Below are 18,255 nucleotides of genomic sequence, written 5' to 3' on the forward strand. Positions count from 1 at the left end.
GAGTCTAAGTATTAGTATCCATGTTGTTTTCCCTTCTCTGATTCCCTCTTCCCCCTGATCCTTGCCCCCTTGCCTTTCACTTTCCTGTCTGCCTGTTTTAATGGCATCTGAATCTCAAGAAGGAAATGGCAACCCACCCCAGTATTCTTGCCTTGAAAATCCCATGGACAGAGGAGCCTGGCAGGCTACAGTCCGTGGATCACAAAGAGTCGGACATGACTGAGCAGACACAGATGTAAAATAGAGCAATTATAGTTGGAAGAGAGAAAATAAGTGCTTGACTTTTCTTTTCAAGCTAGTGTTGGTTGCAAAATAGCTAAATGTGTTATTTTTCATTATAAGAGCAGCAGTTTATTTAACAATAAGAGGGACTGGTTAGTCAGATCAGATATTCCTTAAGAGTCAGACTATTTCTAAACACTCCTTTTCTTTTCCTAAGCTGATCAGTGTAAGCTTTCTGTGTAGGAAAAAATTTGAATATATGTGTGGATTGTCACAGGCTGTCTTTTTATGAAGGCTCATGTTGAGGCTTTTTTTTTTTTTAAATAATTTCAAACTTACAGAAAAGTTGCAAGAACAGTATAGAGAGTATCCTGACTCAGATTCTCCCACTGTTAACATTTCCCTGCATTTTCTCCATTTTCATCAGTTTTTTTAAACCTTTAGAGAGCAGTCTGAAAATGTGATGCCTCATTACTTCAAAATATTTCATTGTGTACTTCCTAAAAATAAGAACAGTCTCCTACATAAACACCATGGAACCCTTCAAGTTAGGAAATGAACATTGATAAAGTAAAGCCATTCAGCCCACAGACCCCATTTAGATTTTCACCAACTCTCCCCAAAATGGCTTTTTTTCATTTTTGGCTCAATCTCATCCAGGCACACAGTTGCGTTTAGTTGTCATGTCACTTAAGTCTACTTCAGGGATAGTTATTCCTTTTTCACATTCTCAGCAATTTTGATGAATATAGACCTTGTAGTCTGCAGTATGACCCCCAGACTAGATCTGTCTGGTGTTTCCTCATGCCCAGACTAAAGTTACACTTTCCTGGCTGGAACCCCACAGAAATAATGTTCTGCTCTTCTAGTACATCTTATCAGCGAGCACCCAATGTCCTCCTGTGCCACCACGAGTGAAGTTAACCTTAATCGCCTGGTCCTATTGGTGTCTGTCAGGTTTCCTTACTGTGAAATCAGTGTTTTACCCATTGTATGTATTGATAAGCATTTGAGGCATTGATGTTCTGGGATAGTGTCAGTATGTCTTGCAGACCTCTATCCACCAGTCTTAACTTAGATTGACTACTCCTGCCTGAAATGGTGATTTTCTATTTCCATTATATCTTCTACATTTATTGTCATTCTGCTATAAGAGTGGGCATTCTCTCCTCTTTGATTATATTGGTCTCATGTATTTCTTTACCATTAGCATTGTTCTGATTGTCTGATTGTCCCAGATTTAGCCACTGGGACCCTCTTAAGGGTGTTGATTCCTATATTCTTCTGACATGTTCCCATCATTTTTGAGAGCTTCCTTGTTATCTGGCAAAACAAGATATTCCAGGCTTATCTTTTACTTTTCCTGCCCCTGCTTTGAAATCAGACATTGCTCCAGAGAGCCCTGGATCCTCCTAGTAGATAATAGCACTTAAAAACCAAAATCAGGGCGCTCACTCTGTTCACTGCTACTGTGGTGTCATTGCTTCTAGAGCATTTCCTCAGAGAGGTAGGAATACGTATTTATTTACTGTAAATTCATACACATCTGTACCTTTTTATATCTGTCTGTCTCAGTCATGAGCTTATACCAGGACTCCCAGTTCTAGTACTGTACCACAGAGTTAGTTTTGTAGCCTCTTCCTTTCCCTCATTGTAAATAAGCTTATCTAACAGTGGCTCTTGTTATGCTTTGTATATTTACTTGTTTGCTCTTTGTAACCAACCCCTACCAGCTAGCCATCTCCTTCACCTGCCCACTCGGCATACCTGTCTCCCAGCATCCCACCTTGTTGGATGCTAGTGAGCAGTTTGGTAAGTGCCTCTGGATGATGATGGAACTTGTCATTAAATACTGCTTTTTAAAATACAACCAAATCTCCACAGATATCCCTTCGTGATTTACCTAATCAGAATAACGGCGTTTGTTTAACATGTCGATCGTTTTCACCCCTGAAGTAGCTATGTATGATCTGAGAACCAGATTTGAGTGACATCAAATTGTGATTTGCCTGAATGACAGACCCAATTTGGAATTCTTAGAGTGTTTTTGAAGGTGGGAGAATAGGAATGACCTGTGATTGTCTTGTCCCTTAAATAGGTAACTTGAAGAGCCTTTCCTCTGACTTACTTCTAGAGAAATGATTTACATACCTAATTAGCAGTGGGTACCCTTTTTTAATCTTGTAATAATTTTTTAAACAAGAACATTGTTAGTATTAATGTATATTTGTCATGCAGTAATTCTGGCCAATGAAATCGTTAGGATGGATGCACCAAATTGAAATCTGACATTATGGGCAATAATTGGTTTTTATATTTGGCTTAATACCTGGTTTATTTCTGTATTTGTTCTGTGTACCCATTTTTTAAGATTCTGCTAGGGTAGAAAAAAAAAAGATGCTGCTAGGGTAATAAATTTTAACAGTGATTCAGGAATTCAAGGAAGAGCAATAGATAAATTTTACTTTCTTTCCTTTTTATAAATTGAGAAAGAGGCAAGCAGTTAAACTGAGTGCATGCAAAAAATGTCTACAGAACTTGTGGTTCCTCTGGCAGACGGGAATGGAGAAACCATAGAAGAGGAAACCCCTGTTCCAAGAAGTGACAATAATAAAACAAGCTATCTCGAACTATGTTGTTCCGATAACCTGGAACAGAAGGGAATTTAAGGATGATTAAATTCGGAAGAAAGCTTTACTTGTTTATTTACTTTCTTTAACTCTCCCCTCTTTCTTCTCTTATTTATTTATTTTATTTTTCGCCTGTGGTGGGTCTTTGTTGATGCACGGGGCTTTCTCTAGCTGTGGCAGTAGGGGACCACTCTGCATGGTTATGTGCAGGCTCCTTACTGTGGTGACTTCCCTTGTTAGGGAGCACAGGCTGTGGGTGCACAGGTTCAGCAGTTGCTGTGTGTGGGTTCACTAGTTAAGGCTCTCGGGCTCTAGAGCACGGCGTGTAGTTGTGGTGCACAGGCTTAGTTGCATCATGGCATGTGGGATCTTCCTGGACCAGGGATTGAACCGGTTTCCCTTGCTTTGCAAGGCGGATTCTTAATCACTAGACCACCAGGGAAGGCCCTCTTCCTTCTCTTTACTCAAGGTAGTCATTATATTATCCCCCCATTGCTATAATGAAATGTGGATAAAACAACTACAAGCCAAGGTAATGCTGTTGTGTGTGCTTATTCCTCTGCCTTATGTCTCTCTAAACTTCTGAGTGATGATGGACTACATCCTAGAGACACTACCTACTTCCAGTGCTGAGAGTTTTAAAGATGAAACTTTACTTTGAGGACTTTATAATCGAGGAACTACAAAGGGAAGTAATCAATAGGAGTTATTCAGTTCCTTAGCTACTTTTGTATTTTCTAATTCTTCCTTTGTTTTGATTTTTAGGCAACACCTGAGCGTCTCATCATGCATTTAATAGAAGAGCATTCCATTGTGGACCCAACTTATATAGAAGATTTCCTATTAACTTATAGAACATTTCTTCCAAGTCCTTTGGATGTTGGGACCAAACTGTTGGAATGGTTTAAAATTGACAGCTTAAGGGATAAGGTTGGTTTTATAAAGGGCATGAAAGTGATTTTAATCTTTATATTCCCCCAAAACCTTTTGCAGTTGACAAATTCAATGCTTATTTTGATAAGATTCAATTAACCTAAAAAATTAGTGAATCAGTAGACATATCTGGTTACTTTTATGACAAAATAGCTTGTAAAAAGTGGATTATTTTGTCTTCTAAAAGGCGGATACTGAAATCAGGCTGTGGTGTAGTTATAAATTCAGAAAATGCAGGATAGTAGCCTTGCACTTTTGGAAAAGGCAGTGGCAACCCACTCCAGTACTCTTGCCTGGAAAATCCCATGGACGGAGGAGCCTGGTAGGCTACAGTCCATGGAGTCGAGAGGAGTTGGAGATGACTGAGCAACTTCACTTTCACTTTTCACTTTGACACATTGGAGAAGGAAATGGCAACCCACTCCAGGATTCTTGCTTGGAGAATCCCAGAGACGGGGGAGCCTGGTGGGCTGCCGTCTGTGGGGTCGCACAGAGTCAGACACGACTGAAGCGACTTAGCAGCAGCAGCAGCAGTCTTGCACTTTATCAGAATACTTGGTTGTTTCAGAGAAGATCAGTAAAACATGTGAAAGTTTAGAAAGAATATTCACCAAGTACATTTTTTCAAGAGGGCTTAGAAACAATCTAAATAGAAAAACATTGATATTTCTGAGTTAAAGACTTCATAATCATTTTAAAATTTATCTTTTTGAGTTTAGTTTGTCACTGCTGTAACGCATTTAGATGTGGCATTGAGGGTTTTGTTTTCTTTTTTTGCATTTAATGTTTAAGTAGATTATCTTAATTTTTTTATGGAGTGTTCATACTTTTCATGGAAAAACTAGTAAAATACTAGTAAAACTAGTATTTCATGGAAAAACTAGTAATTCAGCTTGCTGGTACATAACTACTGAAAAACCATCTCAGTAATAGGAAGTTAGTTATTTTAAGAAAAATAAAAGTAGAGCCATAATTGCCTGGCATATCTTTCTGAGTTCTAGTTTGTACTAAATTGCTTTAGTCTTGTCCAACTCTGTGCAACCCTGTGGACAGTAGCTTGCCAGGCTCCTCTGTCCATAGGATTATCCAACAAGAATACTGGAATGGGTTGCCATGCCCTCCTCCAGGGCATCTTCCCAACCCAGGGATCAAACCCTAATCTCTTTTGTATCCTGCATTGGCAGGCGAGTTCTTTACCACTAGCACCACCTGGGAAGCTCTGAGTTATACTTTAAAGGAAATAATTTGATACAGTAAGTGTCCAAAACTACAGGCTTGCCTTTCCCTTGCTTTTGAAATTATATATAGTTACTTAGATTGCTGAGGAAATAAAGGCATGCTAGGGAATGAACAAAAATATGACTTAGGGACAGCTCAATGTGTAAAACGATGAAGTTTGACCTTTACCTTATGCCATATTCAGTGTTAACTCAAAATGGATCAGAGACTTAATGTAAGAGCTAAGACTATAATATTCTTCAAAGAAAAGAAGGAGAAAAAAAAAAAACAACACACGACTTTGGATTAAGCAATAGGTTTTTTTTAGTGCAAAGCACAGACTTGAACAGTGGATATATAGAATTTCATCAAAATTAAAACATTTTACATTAAAGGAACTATCAGGAAAAACAGAACAACACATGGGATAGGAGAATATATTTGCAAATCATATGTCTGACAAGGGTCTAGTATTCAGAATGTATAAAAAAACTCTTACAACTCAACAACAAGAAGACAATACAATTTAAAAATAGACAAAGGACTCAAATAGATATTTCTCCCAAGAAGAGATATAAATGGCCAGCAATCACATTCCATAGGTGTTCAGTGTCATTAGTCATAGGGAATGCAAATCAAAACCACAGTGATATTCTGCCTCATATCTACTAAGATGACTTTAAAAAGGAAATATCAAGGATTTTGAGGATGTTGATGTGGAGGAAATTCCCATACATTGTTTGTAGTAACTTAAAATGGTAAAGCTGCTATGGAAAACAGCTCAGCTGTTCTTCAAAAAGTTAAACATAGAATTACTGTGTAATCCAGTAGTTCTACTCCTGAAGTATATAGCCAAAACAGGTAACAGGTGTGCAAACAAAAGTTTGTAAACAAGTGTTCATAGTAGCACTATTGATGATGGCCCATCAACTGATGAATGGATAAGCAAAATATTGCATACTACATAATGAAATATTATTCACCTATTAAAAAAAAAAGTTGGTAAAGAATCTGTCTGCAGTGCAGGAGACCTGGGTTCAGTTCCTGGGTCGGGAAGATTCCCTGGAGAAGGACAAGGCAACCCACTCCAGTATTCTTGCCTGCAAAATCCCATGGACAGAGGAGCCTGGCGGGCTATGATCCATGGGGTCGCAAGAGTTGGACACAGAGCAACTAAACCACCACCATTAAAAAAAAAATGAAATATTGTTACATGCTGCAACATGTTATAAGCCTTGAAAATGTACTAAGTCAAACAAGCCAGTCATAAAAGATCACATATTCTATGACAAATCACAGAGGCAGGAAAGCAAATAGAAGCTGTTCTGGGCTGGAAAGAGGGCACAATGTTAGGTGACTGCTTATTGGGAGTGGGATTTTCTTTTGTGGTGGTGATAGTGCTCTGGAACTAGGTAGCTTGGGGATGATTGTACACAATTGAGAATGGGCCAAATGCCACTGGATTGTACACTTTAAAATGGTTAAAATAGTGGATTTTACGTGTTATTTTACCACAATTTTAAAAGTATATGACTTAAATTATTTGTGTTGTTATGCACTTTTTTTTTTTAGATTTTGGAAAAATCTCTGGTGTATTTCTTTAGATTTATCTTGGCTCATGTGTGTTTTCTTAATGTTCAAAATGTTTCTTAATATTCTTAATTTTTTTAATGTTTATTGTTCTATAGTTGCTTTATAGTGCTGTATTAGTTTCTGCTGTACTGATTCAGCAAAGTGAGTCTGATATAAGTGTACATATATCTCCCCCTTTTTTGGATTTCCTTCCAATATTAGGTCACCACAGAGCATTGAGTAGAGTTCACTGTATGCACATTATTTAACTGAACGTCCATTTGTTTGTTTTTAACTTTTTTGTTAATCTGTAGTACAGGTTAACAAAGTAATAAATTAATTCACAACTTTGAAAATTACACTGTTTACAAAGGAGGTTTCAGATTTTTGTTACAATTTTGGTGAAATGGTCTCAGCTAAAGAAATACTTGACATTTGCCTGCCCTTAGAAGTTTGCCTTTTAAGATACTGTTCAAAATACACTTCCATGTACTACTTACATGTTAGTATACAGGCTTTTCTTCTCAGTGAAGGCAAAGTCTTGGTTCTCTCTGTTACATAAGGAAGCAAAAGCTCAAACTAAAATGTTCCTCTCTGTTAGAATGAGCCTTTCACGTGTGAGAGGGTGGGCAAAGGGCTTAGCCATAAAGTTCAATTGTTCCTCAGTTTAGGACTTGCTTTTGGGACTTTATTTTTGTAGGAAGAATTCCTCTCATATAATCTCATGCTGCCTCTTCCATGTTTCCACAGGTAACACGGATTGTATTATTATGGGTAAATAATCATTTCAATGATTTTGAAGGTGACCCTGCTATGACACGATTTCTAGAGGAATTTGAAAAAAATCTGGAAGATACAGTAAGTCTCAGAATTTTATCTTCTTCAGGGTTTGGGGATTCTTACCAATCTCTTCTGTCCCCCTGCTGAAGAATTGCAAAAACTCAGAATAGCTTTCATCTTTTCCTGCTTCTGAGAACTTTCAAATCTGTATTCTAGACTTCGGCTCATCCTCTGCTACTTCAGCCCAAACAAAGGTCATGCTTCTTCCGGAGTCTTCACTGACTTAGGCATTCAAATACACATATTTATCAGACCTACATTAGACTTTCTGAGTCTCCCTTCTGCATGTGATTTCATTTATTTTTAATATACAACACCTCAGATAATACCCTCAAGGTCTTAACTTTCATGGTAGCTATTTATAAATCTATTTTATTCTTCGTATTAGATACAAAAACTTGGAACTGCAACTCAGTTGTCTGTTCCAAGCAGCTTGAGTTTTTAGGAAATAATAACGCAGCTCAGGAGTTAGATTGCCTGAATTAACAACATTCAGACTTCACCACTTGGTAGATATGTGAACTTAGAAAGATTGTCCAACCTTGTATGCCTCTATTGTCTTATATTATAGATAGTAGCCTCTAGGCTGTTGGGATTGTCTGGAGGGTTATAGTGAGCTATGAATATAAGAATCTGCAAACAAAACCTGGCACGGCAGTGTTTCAAGAACCATTTTTATTACAGAGTAGAAGTGGATTAAGTTGAATAAAGAAGGGAAAATTTCAGATTGGTTTGTCTCTTTCCTTACCTCTTGGTTCCTGTAGCCTGTTCAGCAGCACATCTTCTCTATGCAAAATGGGGAGAATGAACAGGGAACTTGATTAAGAGGCCTGTTGAGGCTCACCAACATCATTTGGTGCTTCCATTGCTGGCTATGTAAATATTCAAGGGGCTTGCCTATGAAAAACAGAAACTATCTTGCGATCATGGGATTTTTTTTCCCCCAGTAATCGAGTCAGTCATCAAATATTTACTGAATTCTACTGTATACTCCAAGCTGTTATATAGGGTCAGAAGAAGTGTAAAACTTGGTTTCTATCCTGAGAAAAACTTTAGCTTTTTGTTATGGACATGAAATTTATTTAATACACTATTTGAGAATAGTTGAATTCTCAGCTGATACATTAAATGATACTAGAACTTGAAAGTTAAAATATTACTGAGTTTAATGAAGATCTAAAATAATACAGAAAGATTTAAATTATAAGAATAATATTTCTGAAAGAGATGGAGACTTGCATGTGTCTGAGTATTAGACAATGTTTGGGAAGGTGGTTGAAGTCCTTTAAGGTTTTAAATAAAAGTTTAAAAATATTCTGGTTTTATGTAACAGCTAGGAGATAAGCACGATGGTAATACAGAATGTATTGTTACTTAGACTCAGAAAATGAAGAAAATTTTTTATGTCATCACTGTCTCAGTAAGACACCACTTTGAAATCTTCTCTAACTTGTGATTACCTAGAAATTTTAAAAAACCGTATTAAGGGATCTTATTCTTCAGAGTGCTCTAGGGTGGAAAGTTTCCCTCTTTCAGTTTTATTTACCCATACTTATATATTCTTTATTGACTCTAGTTCTAATAACTTTAGGTTATATTTTTTAAAGCTTATAGGAATAGATAATATACATTTATATATATGTTACCCCTTTCTACTTTGTAGAAAATGAATGGTCATCTCCGGTTATTGAATATTGCATGTGCTGCAAAGGCTAAGTGGAGACAGGTTGTGCTGCAGAAGGCTTCCCGGGAGTCACCTCTGCATTTCAGCCTAAGTGGAGGAAGTGAGAAGGGATTTGGTATTTTTGTTGAAAGCGTAGAACCTAGTAGCAAAGCTGCTGATGCAGGACTGAAACGTGGTGATCAAGTAAGTAAATAACAACCATTTAAAGCCTTTTTATAAGTAATAGGAGTGCTACTTTTCTCATATAATATTCTAGTAAGCATGATCAATTTAAGGAAATACTTTTGAAACCTTTTTTTAGAGGTGGTATTTTTAAATGGTTTATTTTTAAACTGTGTTTGTCATATATCCATTACTCTTAATGGAAAATTTAATATAGCATGTCCAGAAACAGCCTGGTAGTCTGGCCAGTATCAATCTGAATGGTCCTGCCCATCCTCCAAGTATTAGGAAACTCTGTCATTTGGCAACTTCACAGTATTCTAGAAAGATCAGTAAGAGAGTTAGCACCCTTGCATGTTTTAAAGGAGTAAGCACTTCTCTCCATACCACTCTAAAATTAAGTGGCCAAAGATTTACCATAAATGATGGTTTTGTTTTAAACAGTGTTCACATGGTAACAAAACTATTTGGTACATCCGTAAGTAGAGTGAGCTGGTTGAGGGATTAGGAAAAGGAAGGGGAGATACTGGGAGTAAGTCAATAGGGATTTATTCTCTCCATGGAGGCATTAGTAAACTATAGAACAATATATTTTCAAAAATGAAATTGCTGACAACTTTGTTACTAAAAACAAATACAGTTCCTAGACCTACCTCAGCATTAGTGATCATACTAATCACATTCTGCAGAGTTAATAACTGGGAATCTGTATTTTGAACAAAGCTCTCAAAATCTCATGTACACCAGAGTGGTTTTTCTTCTAGCTAAATCATTTGGGAAGCTGACTTTGTTCCACTTAAAAATTTTTGTTTGTTTATGCATTCATTTAGAATGTGACTTTATTTTACTTGTAACCAAACCATGGTGTTTTTTATTTTTTAAAAAGGCATTCACAGGGACTTCCCTGGTGGTTCACTGGTTTTAAAAGAGTCTGTGCTTCCACTATAAGGGGCATAGGTTCAATCCCTGGTCAGGGAACTAAGATCCCACATGCCACATGGCCTGACATAAATCAAGCAAGCAGGCATGCATTCACATTATTAAAAGTTCTGCACTTCAGAACAGTGGCTTGTTTCAACCAGCAGTAATTTTGTCACCCAGGAGACATTTGGTAATGTCTGGAGTTATTTTTGATTGTCATGACTTGGGAATTACTACTGGCATGTAGTGGATAGAGGCCAGGGATACTGCTGAGCAGCCAGGAACACCCCGTGACAAAGCAGCCACATGGCAGTTGTCCAGCCCAAATATCAGTGTCTAAGTATCAGTAGTGCAGGGAATTAAGAAACTGATATAGGTGAATCACATATTATAATAAAATACTTTAAAATTTAAGAATAAATGATATAATTTCGAAAAAGAAACTCTGACACAAAGTTTTAATGATACTGTTCTTCCTCTAGGGGAGCTTTTTAGAATAGAGATTTCTGGACTTTACTCAGACTACTCATTATGAATACCTAGTTGCTAGGAATTTGGAGTCATATATTTATTGGTCAAGTATTTTTTGGTAAACATGTTTAAGAATCTCATTCTTCATAGAAGAAAAAAAGAAAAGAATACTCCAGAGGTTTCATTCCTGAGAGACAAGAGAAATTTATCGTTATTTTACTTTTTCCCTCAGGCCTTCCAAGTATGGTTGAAATTATCTGAGATTTTCAAGAAGTCAATTTTTATGACTTTTATAAGTCATTTTTTAATATTGTGAATATTCTTTTTTAAGAGTACTTTGGCACTTGCATTAAGTTTCATAAGCTTATTACTAAGAATCATTTTGCACCTGCTTACTGCTTTCATTGATCACCTCTACTTCATCTATGCCATATGGTACCATTATTTTGATTTATTTCACAGGTGTCTTCCAGTACTTCCAGTACCTTTTCTAGGACTTCTTTCAAATTTGTGTCCCTTATATGTCTAATGATATCTTTGTTCAGTAGAGTGTAAAAATCTTTGATCACAGTCATTTTTCTCTCAGAACATTGATATCATAGAAAGGTATCACATCATCTTAATATGGTCCCAAAGAAGTCTAAACCATTCTATTTCTTTTTTAGGTGCCTTTGGCCACCTCCACAAATCCCCAAAAGTGATGCTTATAGAGTCTTTATTCTAAGTCCCTAGAATTCAGAATATTCAAGTGATCTGTTAAAAACAAAAACCAGATCTTTTTATTTTATTGCCTGATTCTAGATGATCCATGACAGTATGTAGACTGAAGACTTTTTTAAACTTTGGGAATTTAACTTCTGTGATTTTTTTTTTCTTTTTCTTTTCCTAATATTTTTTTCCTCACTCTTTTTTATCCTTTTGAAATCTCATTGTCAGCCCTCAAGATCTATCCTCTGTGCTGCCTTTTTCCCCCTCATCATGTCTTGTCTCTTTATCCTTTTTCCTTGGAATCAGTACTTTTTGAATAAACTCCTGATGATTCTGAGGTACAGCAAGGTTTGTGAAGCCCTGATATGAATGATCAACAATATCAGATGAAACAGGAGCCTGTAACTCTTGTGCTTGGTGCTTTTTGACTGCCTGATTCAGTCAGTGGCAGGAAATGATATTAGCTATAATTAGAATACCACTTTTAAATGAATTTACCTCTTTTTTAAATGCAATAAATTTGCATGTAGAATACTTCACTAAAATTTGTGTACACACACACAGGTGATAATTTTTATGAGCTGATCTGACACAATTGAAATTTTCCCTTCATATATTAAACATTATGTTTTAAATTTTTTTCCAGTATTATCCCAGAGGAAATGAACTGAAAAAAATGTTTAGAGATTTAGGAAAATACTACAATATAGAGAAAAGCTGTTAGACAGTAATTCCACTTCTCACAGATAACTATTGTTCGCATATAGGTACATTTTATTTAAGTTTTATTTTTTTCACCATTAAATTTAAGGCTGCAGAAATAACTGATACTGTTTCTTTCTTTGTATTTTTTGAATACTTTCTTCAAGATAATGGAAGTAAATGGACAAAATTTTGAGAATATAACATTTGTGAAGGCCCTTGAAATTTTGAGGAATAATACTCATCTTGCACTTACTGTAAAGACCAACATTTTTGGTGAGTTTTGTTGTAAAAAAATATTTGAGCCCTTTTTTTGGTAATAGAAAAGCAAAAAGTCAACAATGACAAGGAGGATAGTAAAAATACTTAAAACATGTTCCTATCTAAGCTTTTTGAACATTTTAGGATCTTTAATGTTTGAATATAATATTCTGTATTCTAGAATTTTCATTTTTTATGTATTTAATTATTTTGAAATCATAGTTAAAATAAGTATACAACTTAGTCATTTATGAAATGTCTACTCAGTATTATTTACTGTACTTCACCTGGAAATACTCAATGAAAAATAGAAGTCATAGGCTTTATTTCTTCCTGCTAATGTGCAAATCAGTCTACTTCTAGTGAAATAGCAGTATCAGTGTGCCAGTTAACTGTTTCATGGAAATGAACAGGGTAAAACATTGAAGTAATTAATCAGTGAATTACTGATTTTTAATAGCAATATACTCTGCCTTTCTGTGTCAAACTGTTGATTCAGTTCAGTTCAGTCACTCAGTTCTGTCTTGACTCTTTGCGACCCCATGAACTACAGCACGCCAGGCCTCCCTGTCCGTCAGCAACTCCCAGAGTTGACCCAAACTCATGTCCATTGAGTCGGTGATGCCATCCAACTATCTCATCCTCTGTCATCCCCTTCTCCTCCTCCCTCAATCTTTCCCAGCATCAGGGTCTTTTCCAATGAGTCAACTCTTTGCATCAGGTGGCCAGAGTATAGGAGTTTCAGCTTCAACATCAGTCCTTCCAATGAACACCTTTAGGATGGACTGGTTGGGTCTCCTTGCAGTCCAAGGGACTCTCAAGAGTCTTCTCCAACACCACAGTTCAAAAGCATCAATTCTTCTGTGCTCAGCTTTCTTTATAGTCCAACTCTCACATCCATACGTGACCACTGGAAAAACCATAGCCTTGACTAGATGGACCTTTGTTGGCAAAATAATGTCTCTGCTTTTTAATATGCTATCTAGGTTGGTCATAACTTTCCTTCCAAGGAGTATTTCATGGCAGCAATCACCAACTGCAGTGATTTTGGAGCCCCCAAAAATAAAGTCTGACACTGCTACCACTTTTTCCCCGTGTATGTCCCATGAAGTGATGGGACTGGATGCCGTGATCGTAGTTTTCTGAATGTTGAGCTTTAAGCTAACTTTTTCACTCTCCTCTTTAACTTTCAACAAGACGCTTTTTATTTTTAGTTCCTCTTCACTTTCTGCCATAAGGGTGGAGTCATCTGCATATCTGAGGTTATTGATATTTCTCCCAGCAATCTTGATTGCAGCTTGTGCTTCTTCCAGCCCAGTGTTTCTCATGATGAACTCTGCATATAAGCTAAATAAGCAGGGTGACAATATACAGCCTTGACGTACTCCTTTTCCTGTTTGGAACCAGTCTGTTGTTCCATGTCCAGTTCTAACTGTTGCTTTCTGACCTGCACACAGGTTTCTCAAGAGGCAGGTCAGGTGGTCTGGTATTCCCATCTCCTTCAGAATTTTCTACAGTTTATTGTGATCCACACAGTCATGAGGCTTTGGCATAGTCAATAAAGCAGAAATAGATGTTTTTCTGGAGCTCTCTTGCTTTTTCAACGATCCAGCAGATGTTGGCAATTTGATCTCTGGTTCCTCTGCCTTTTCTAAAACTAGCTTGAACATCTGGAAGTTCATGGTTCCTGTATTACTGAAGCCTGGCTTGGAGAATTTTGAGCATTACCTTACTAGCATGTGAGATGAGTGCAATTGTGTGGTAGTTTGAGTGTTCTTTGGCATTGCCTTTCTTGGGGATTGGAATGAAAACGGACCTTTTCCAGTCCTGTGGCCACTGCTGAGTTTTCCAAATTTGCTGACATATTGAGTAGAGCACTTTGGCAGCATCATCTTTTAGGATTTGAAATAGCTCAACTGGAATTCCATCACCTCCACTAGCTTTGTTCATAGTGATACTTCCTAAGGCCCACTTGACTTCACATTCCCTGATGTCTGGCTCTAGGTGAGTGATCACACCATTGTGATTTTCTGGGTTGTGAAGATCTTTTTTGTACAGTTCTTCTGTGTATTCTTGCCACTGCTTCTTAATATCTTCTGCTTCTGTTAGGTCCATACCATTTCTGTCCTTTATTGTGCCCATCTTCACATGGAATGTTCCCTTGGTATTTCTAATTTTCTTGAAGAGATCTCTAGTCTTTCCCATTCTGTTGTTTTTCTCTATTTCTTTGCATTGATCAGAGTAAGGCTTTCTTATCTCTCCTTGCTATTATTTGGAACTCTGCATTCAAATGGGTATGTCCTTCCTTTTCTCCTTTGCTTTTTGTTTCTCTTCATTTCGCTTCTCTTCATTTCACAGTTATTTGTTAAGGCCTCCTCAGACAGCCATTTTGCTTTTTTGCACTTCTTTTTCTTGGGGATGGTCTTGATCCCTGTCTCCTGTACAACTCTGTCCATAGTCCATCAGGCACACTGTCTTATCAGATCTAGTCCCTTAAGTTTATTTCTCACTTCCACTGTATAATCATAAGGGATTTGATATAGGTCATACCTGAATGGTCTAGTGGTTTTCCGAACTTTCTTCAATTTAATTTGGCAATTTTGGCAGATCATGTGGTTCATGATCTGAGCCACAGTCAGCTCCTGGTCTTGTTTTTGCTGACTGTATAGAGCTTCTCCATCTTTGGCTGCAAAGAATATAATCAATCTGATTTCGGTACGGGACTTGAAGTGTGTTTTGATTTTGTAATTATTTGAATTCAGCAAGTCTTAAGTTTCTGCTTTTAACTTAATCTACTATTTGGGTTTTTGTTCTTTTAGCTTTTGAAAAAGACTGCAACTTGATTAGACTTCATAGGATTTTCTCTCAAATTTTGAGAAGGGCAGCAGTAAAAATAGTATAACAATTGGAACTATCAAAGACGATTTAAGAGTCTTTATGTAGTAAGATGTTTTTCTGGAACTCTTTTGCTTTTTCAATGACCCATCGGATGTTGGCAGTTTGATCTCTGGTTCCTCTGATGAAGAGAGTTCCAGAAAAACATCTATTTCTGCTTTATTGACTATGCCAAAGCCTCATGACTGTGTGGATCACAATAAACTGTGGAAAATTCTGAAGGAGATGGGAATACCAGACCACCTGACCTGCCTCTTGAGAAACCTGTGTGCAGGTCAGAAAGCAACAGTTAGAACTGGACATGGAACAACAGACTGGTTCCAAACAGGAAAAGGAGTACGTCAAGGCTGTATATTGTCACCCTGCTTATTTAGCTTATATGCAGAGTCCATCATGAGAAACACTGGGCTGGAAGAAGCACAAGCTGCAATCAAGATTGCTGGGAGAAATATCAATAACCTCAGATATGCAGATGACTCCACCCTTATGGCAGAAAGTGAAGAGGAACTAAAAATAAAAAGCGTCTTGTTGAAAGTTAAAGAGGAGAGTGAAAAAGTTAGCTTAAAGCTCAACATTCAGAAAACTACCATCACAGCATCCGGTCCCATCACTTCATGGGAAGTAGATAGGGAAACAGTGGTAGCAGTGTCAGACTTTATTTTTGGGGGCTCCAAAATCACTGCAGTTGGTGATTGCTGCCATGAAATACTCCTTGGAAGGAAAGTTATGACCAACCTAGATAGCATATTAAAAAGCAGAGACATTATTTTGCCAACAAAGGTCTGTCTAGTCAAGGCTATGGTTTTTCCAATGGTCATGTATGGATGTGAGAGTTGGACTGTGAAGAAAGCTGAGCACCGAAAAATTGATGCTTTTGAACTGTGGTGTTGGAGAAGTCTCTTGAGAGTCCCTTGAGACTGCAAGGAGATCCAACCAGTCCATCCTAAAGGAGATCAGTCCTGGGTGTTCATTGGAAGGACTGATGCTGAAGCTGAAACTCCAATACTTTGGCCACTTCATGCGAAGAGTTGACTCATTGGAAAAGACCCTGATGCTGGGAGGGATTGGGCACAGGAAGAGAAGGGGACGACAGAGGATGAGATCGTTGGATGGCATCACCGACTCAGTGGACATGAGTTTGTTTAAACTGCGGGAGCTGGTGATCGACAGGGAGGCCTAGCGTGCTGCAGTCCGTGGGGTCACAAAGAGTCGGACATGACTGAGTGACTGAACTGAACTGAACTGATGTAGTGAGAAGGAAAAAAACTCTTTACATTATTTAGGTTGGATTTTGAGAAATAAGAGTTGAATTTAAAAGCTCTTCCTATGGAAAAGTGTGTATGTTTTCCCCCACTTTGGCTTCTCCTAATACTGCACTTAGTCATAATGAAAAATGAAACATTTGGTGTTTTTCCTCTTTTCACTTGAGTCGCTTTTATTAAATGATGTCATGCTAAAGCTGGCATATAGCAGTCTATTAGCAATTTACAAATATTGTATAAGCACACTTATTTTTAGCATAGTAAACCTATGCTAAAAATTCATTGTTTTTGAATTTCCTAGACTTTGGGCTAGTATCTAGAAATACCAACTTTTGGGTTAAACTGAAAGGATTCTGATTTTGAAAAATATGGAAGCAGGTTATTCTGACACTTAAAGCAAATTAGTTTCTCAATTCCGTTTCTGCAGCTCTGTTTCATAGGTTTAAAAAAATCAATACCTTTAAACTTTTTTTGTTCCTGGCATATAATAATAATTAACTAGTATCAAATGTGGTCGTGTATAAAAACATAGAGATAGTATAATGTAGTGGTTAACACCATAGATCCTGGGAAACAAAATTGATCTGCAGGATGCAAGAGGAAGAGAAACCACAGCCTCTGAACTCTTTGCATAATGAGAAACAATTGCCCAAAGAACCCTAAACTGAATGTTACAGAGCATGAGTTATGTGGTGCTGCAGAAGGTGGCCCATTCCCTCAAGACCTCCCTACTTGCCCGCCAGCCAGTGTAGTCAGCCAGCATTCTCACCATGCAAAATGCCGAAGAGTATCTCAAAGGAATATAAGTAAAACATTTGCTGAAATGAACTATTTTAGTCGGTTGTGATGCCTGGAATAAAGTCCCAGTAACTCTGGCATTACCATGAAAGAGAGTTACTGAGAAAAATAAGTCAATGTATTCAGAGACATATTTTAGTAAAAAAGACAAACACTGAGTAGAAGGAAAAGATACATTGAAGAAATCACCTTTATGGAACAAAAAAGTACAAAATGCAATGAGTACTATTCCAAGAGATCTAAAAGAAAATATGAAGAAGAAAGTATTTAGAAAACAATGGCAGAGGCCATGTCAGAATGAAAAATCAGGATGTGACTCCCAATTCAAAGACCCACCTATAATCTGAGCAAAATTAATTTTAAAAAACTTGTCAATTTACTGTTTCTGGTATTGACTGAGAACAACTAAAATGGCTGGCTAGTGAAGAGCTACATGTTACTAAACAGAGAGAGTAAACCTCAGTGAGGTGAACTGGAGCCATTATTTGCTGCAGAGCGTTTACCAGGACAGTACAGGGGACGTGACTAAGAGACTGAGCCTTTTTTTTTTTGGCAGTAGACTCCCAGGAAAAGGGCAAAGATTTGGAATCCTGCAGTTGCTAAAAACAGAGACTCTGGATGTGTCTGATCCCTTACCACTCATCTAAGACTGTACCCTCCCCCCGAAAAGGGTGTTTTTTCCCCAGGGCTATACTCAAGGCAACATGAAACCCGGATGTGAATATTATAGCGCAGACCAAAAAGGACCGAGAAGAAGCCTAACAAGGGATAGGAAGGGAAACTCCTAAAGCTCAGAGTTAGAAAATTCCCACAGTTGTTTTTTTTTTTTTCCCTGCACTCTTGTTTTCCCATTCTCTCAGGCCCCAGCCTCCAAGCAATCCAGTGGCATTGACTTACAAAATGTTCCTCACCCCTTAGTGGAGCCGTGGCTTCAAGAAAGCAAGGCCAGTGTCACTGCTCCCGCCAACCCCCACCC

The 18,255-nt window shown here is 37.5% G+C and overlaps 1 protein-coding gene across 9 annotated transcripts in view; it reads left to right on the forward strand.

Annotated features, from left to right (window-relative positions):
- RAPGEF6 (Rap guanine nucleotide exchange factor 6) overlaps positions 1 to 18,255 on the forward strand; it is a 226,566-nt gene that overhangs the window by 144,023 nt on the left and 64,288 nt on the right. For all 9 annotated transcript variants that reach the window (XM_020900686.2, XM_020900691.2, XM_020900664.2 and 6 more), the window contains 4 exons: positions 3,618 to 3,782; positions 7,326 to 7,433; positions 9,079 to 9,282; positions 12,231 to 12,339. In XM_020900686.2, coding sequence (XP_020756345.1) covers positions 3,618 to 3,782; positions 7,326 to 7,433; positions 9,079 to 9,282; positions 12,231 to 12,339 — 586 coding nt within the window. The remainder of the gene's footprint in view (positions 1 to 3,617; positions 3,783 to 7,325; positions 7,434 to 9,078; positions 9,283 to 12,230; positions 12,340 to 18,255) is intronic.

This window comes from Odocoileus virginianus, chromosome 3 (genome assembly GCF_023699985.2).
Source record: "Odocoileus virginianus isolate 20LAN1187 ecotype Illinois chromosome 3, Ovbor_1.2, whole genome shotgun sequence".
NCBI classification, from domain to species: Eukaryota; Metazoa; Chordata; class Mammalia; order Artiodactyla; family Cervidae; genus Odocoileus; species Odocoileus virginianus.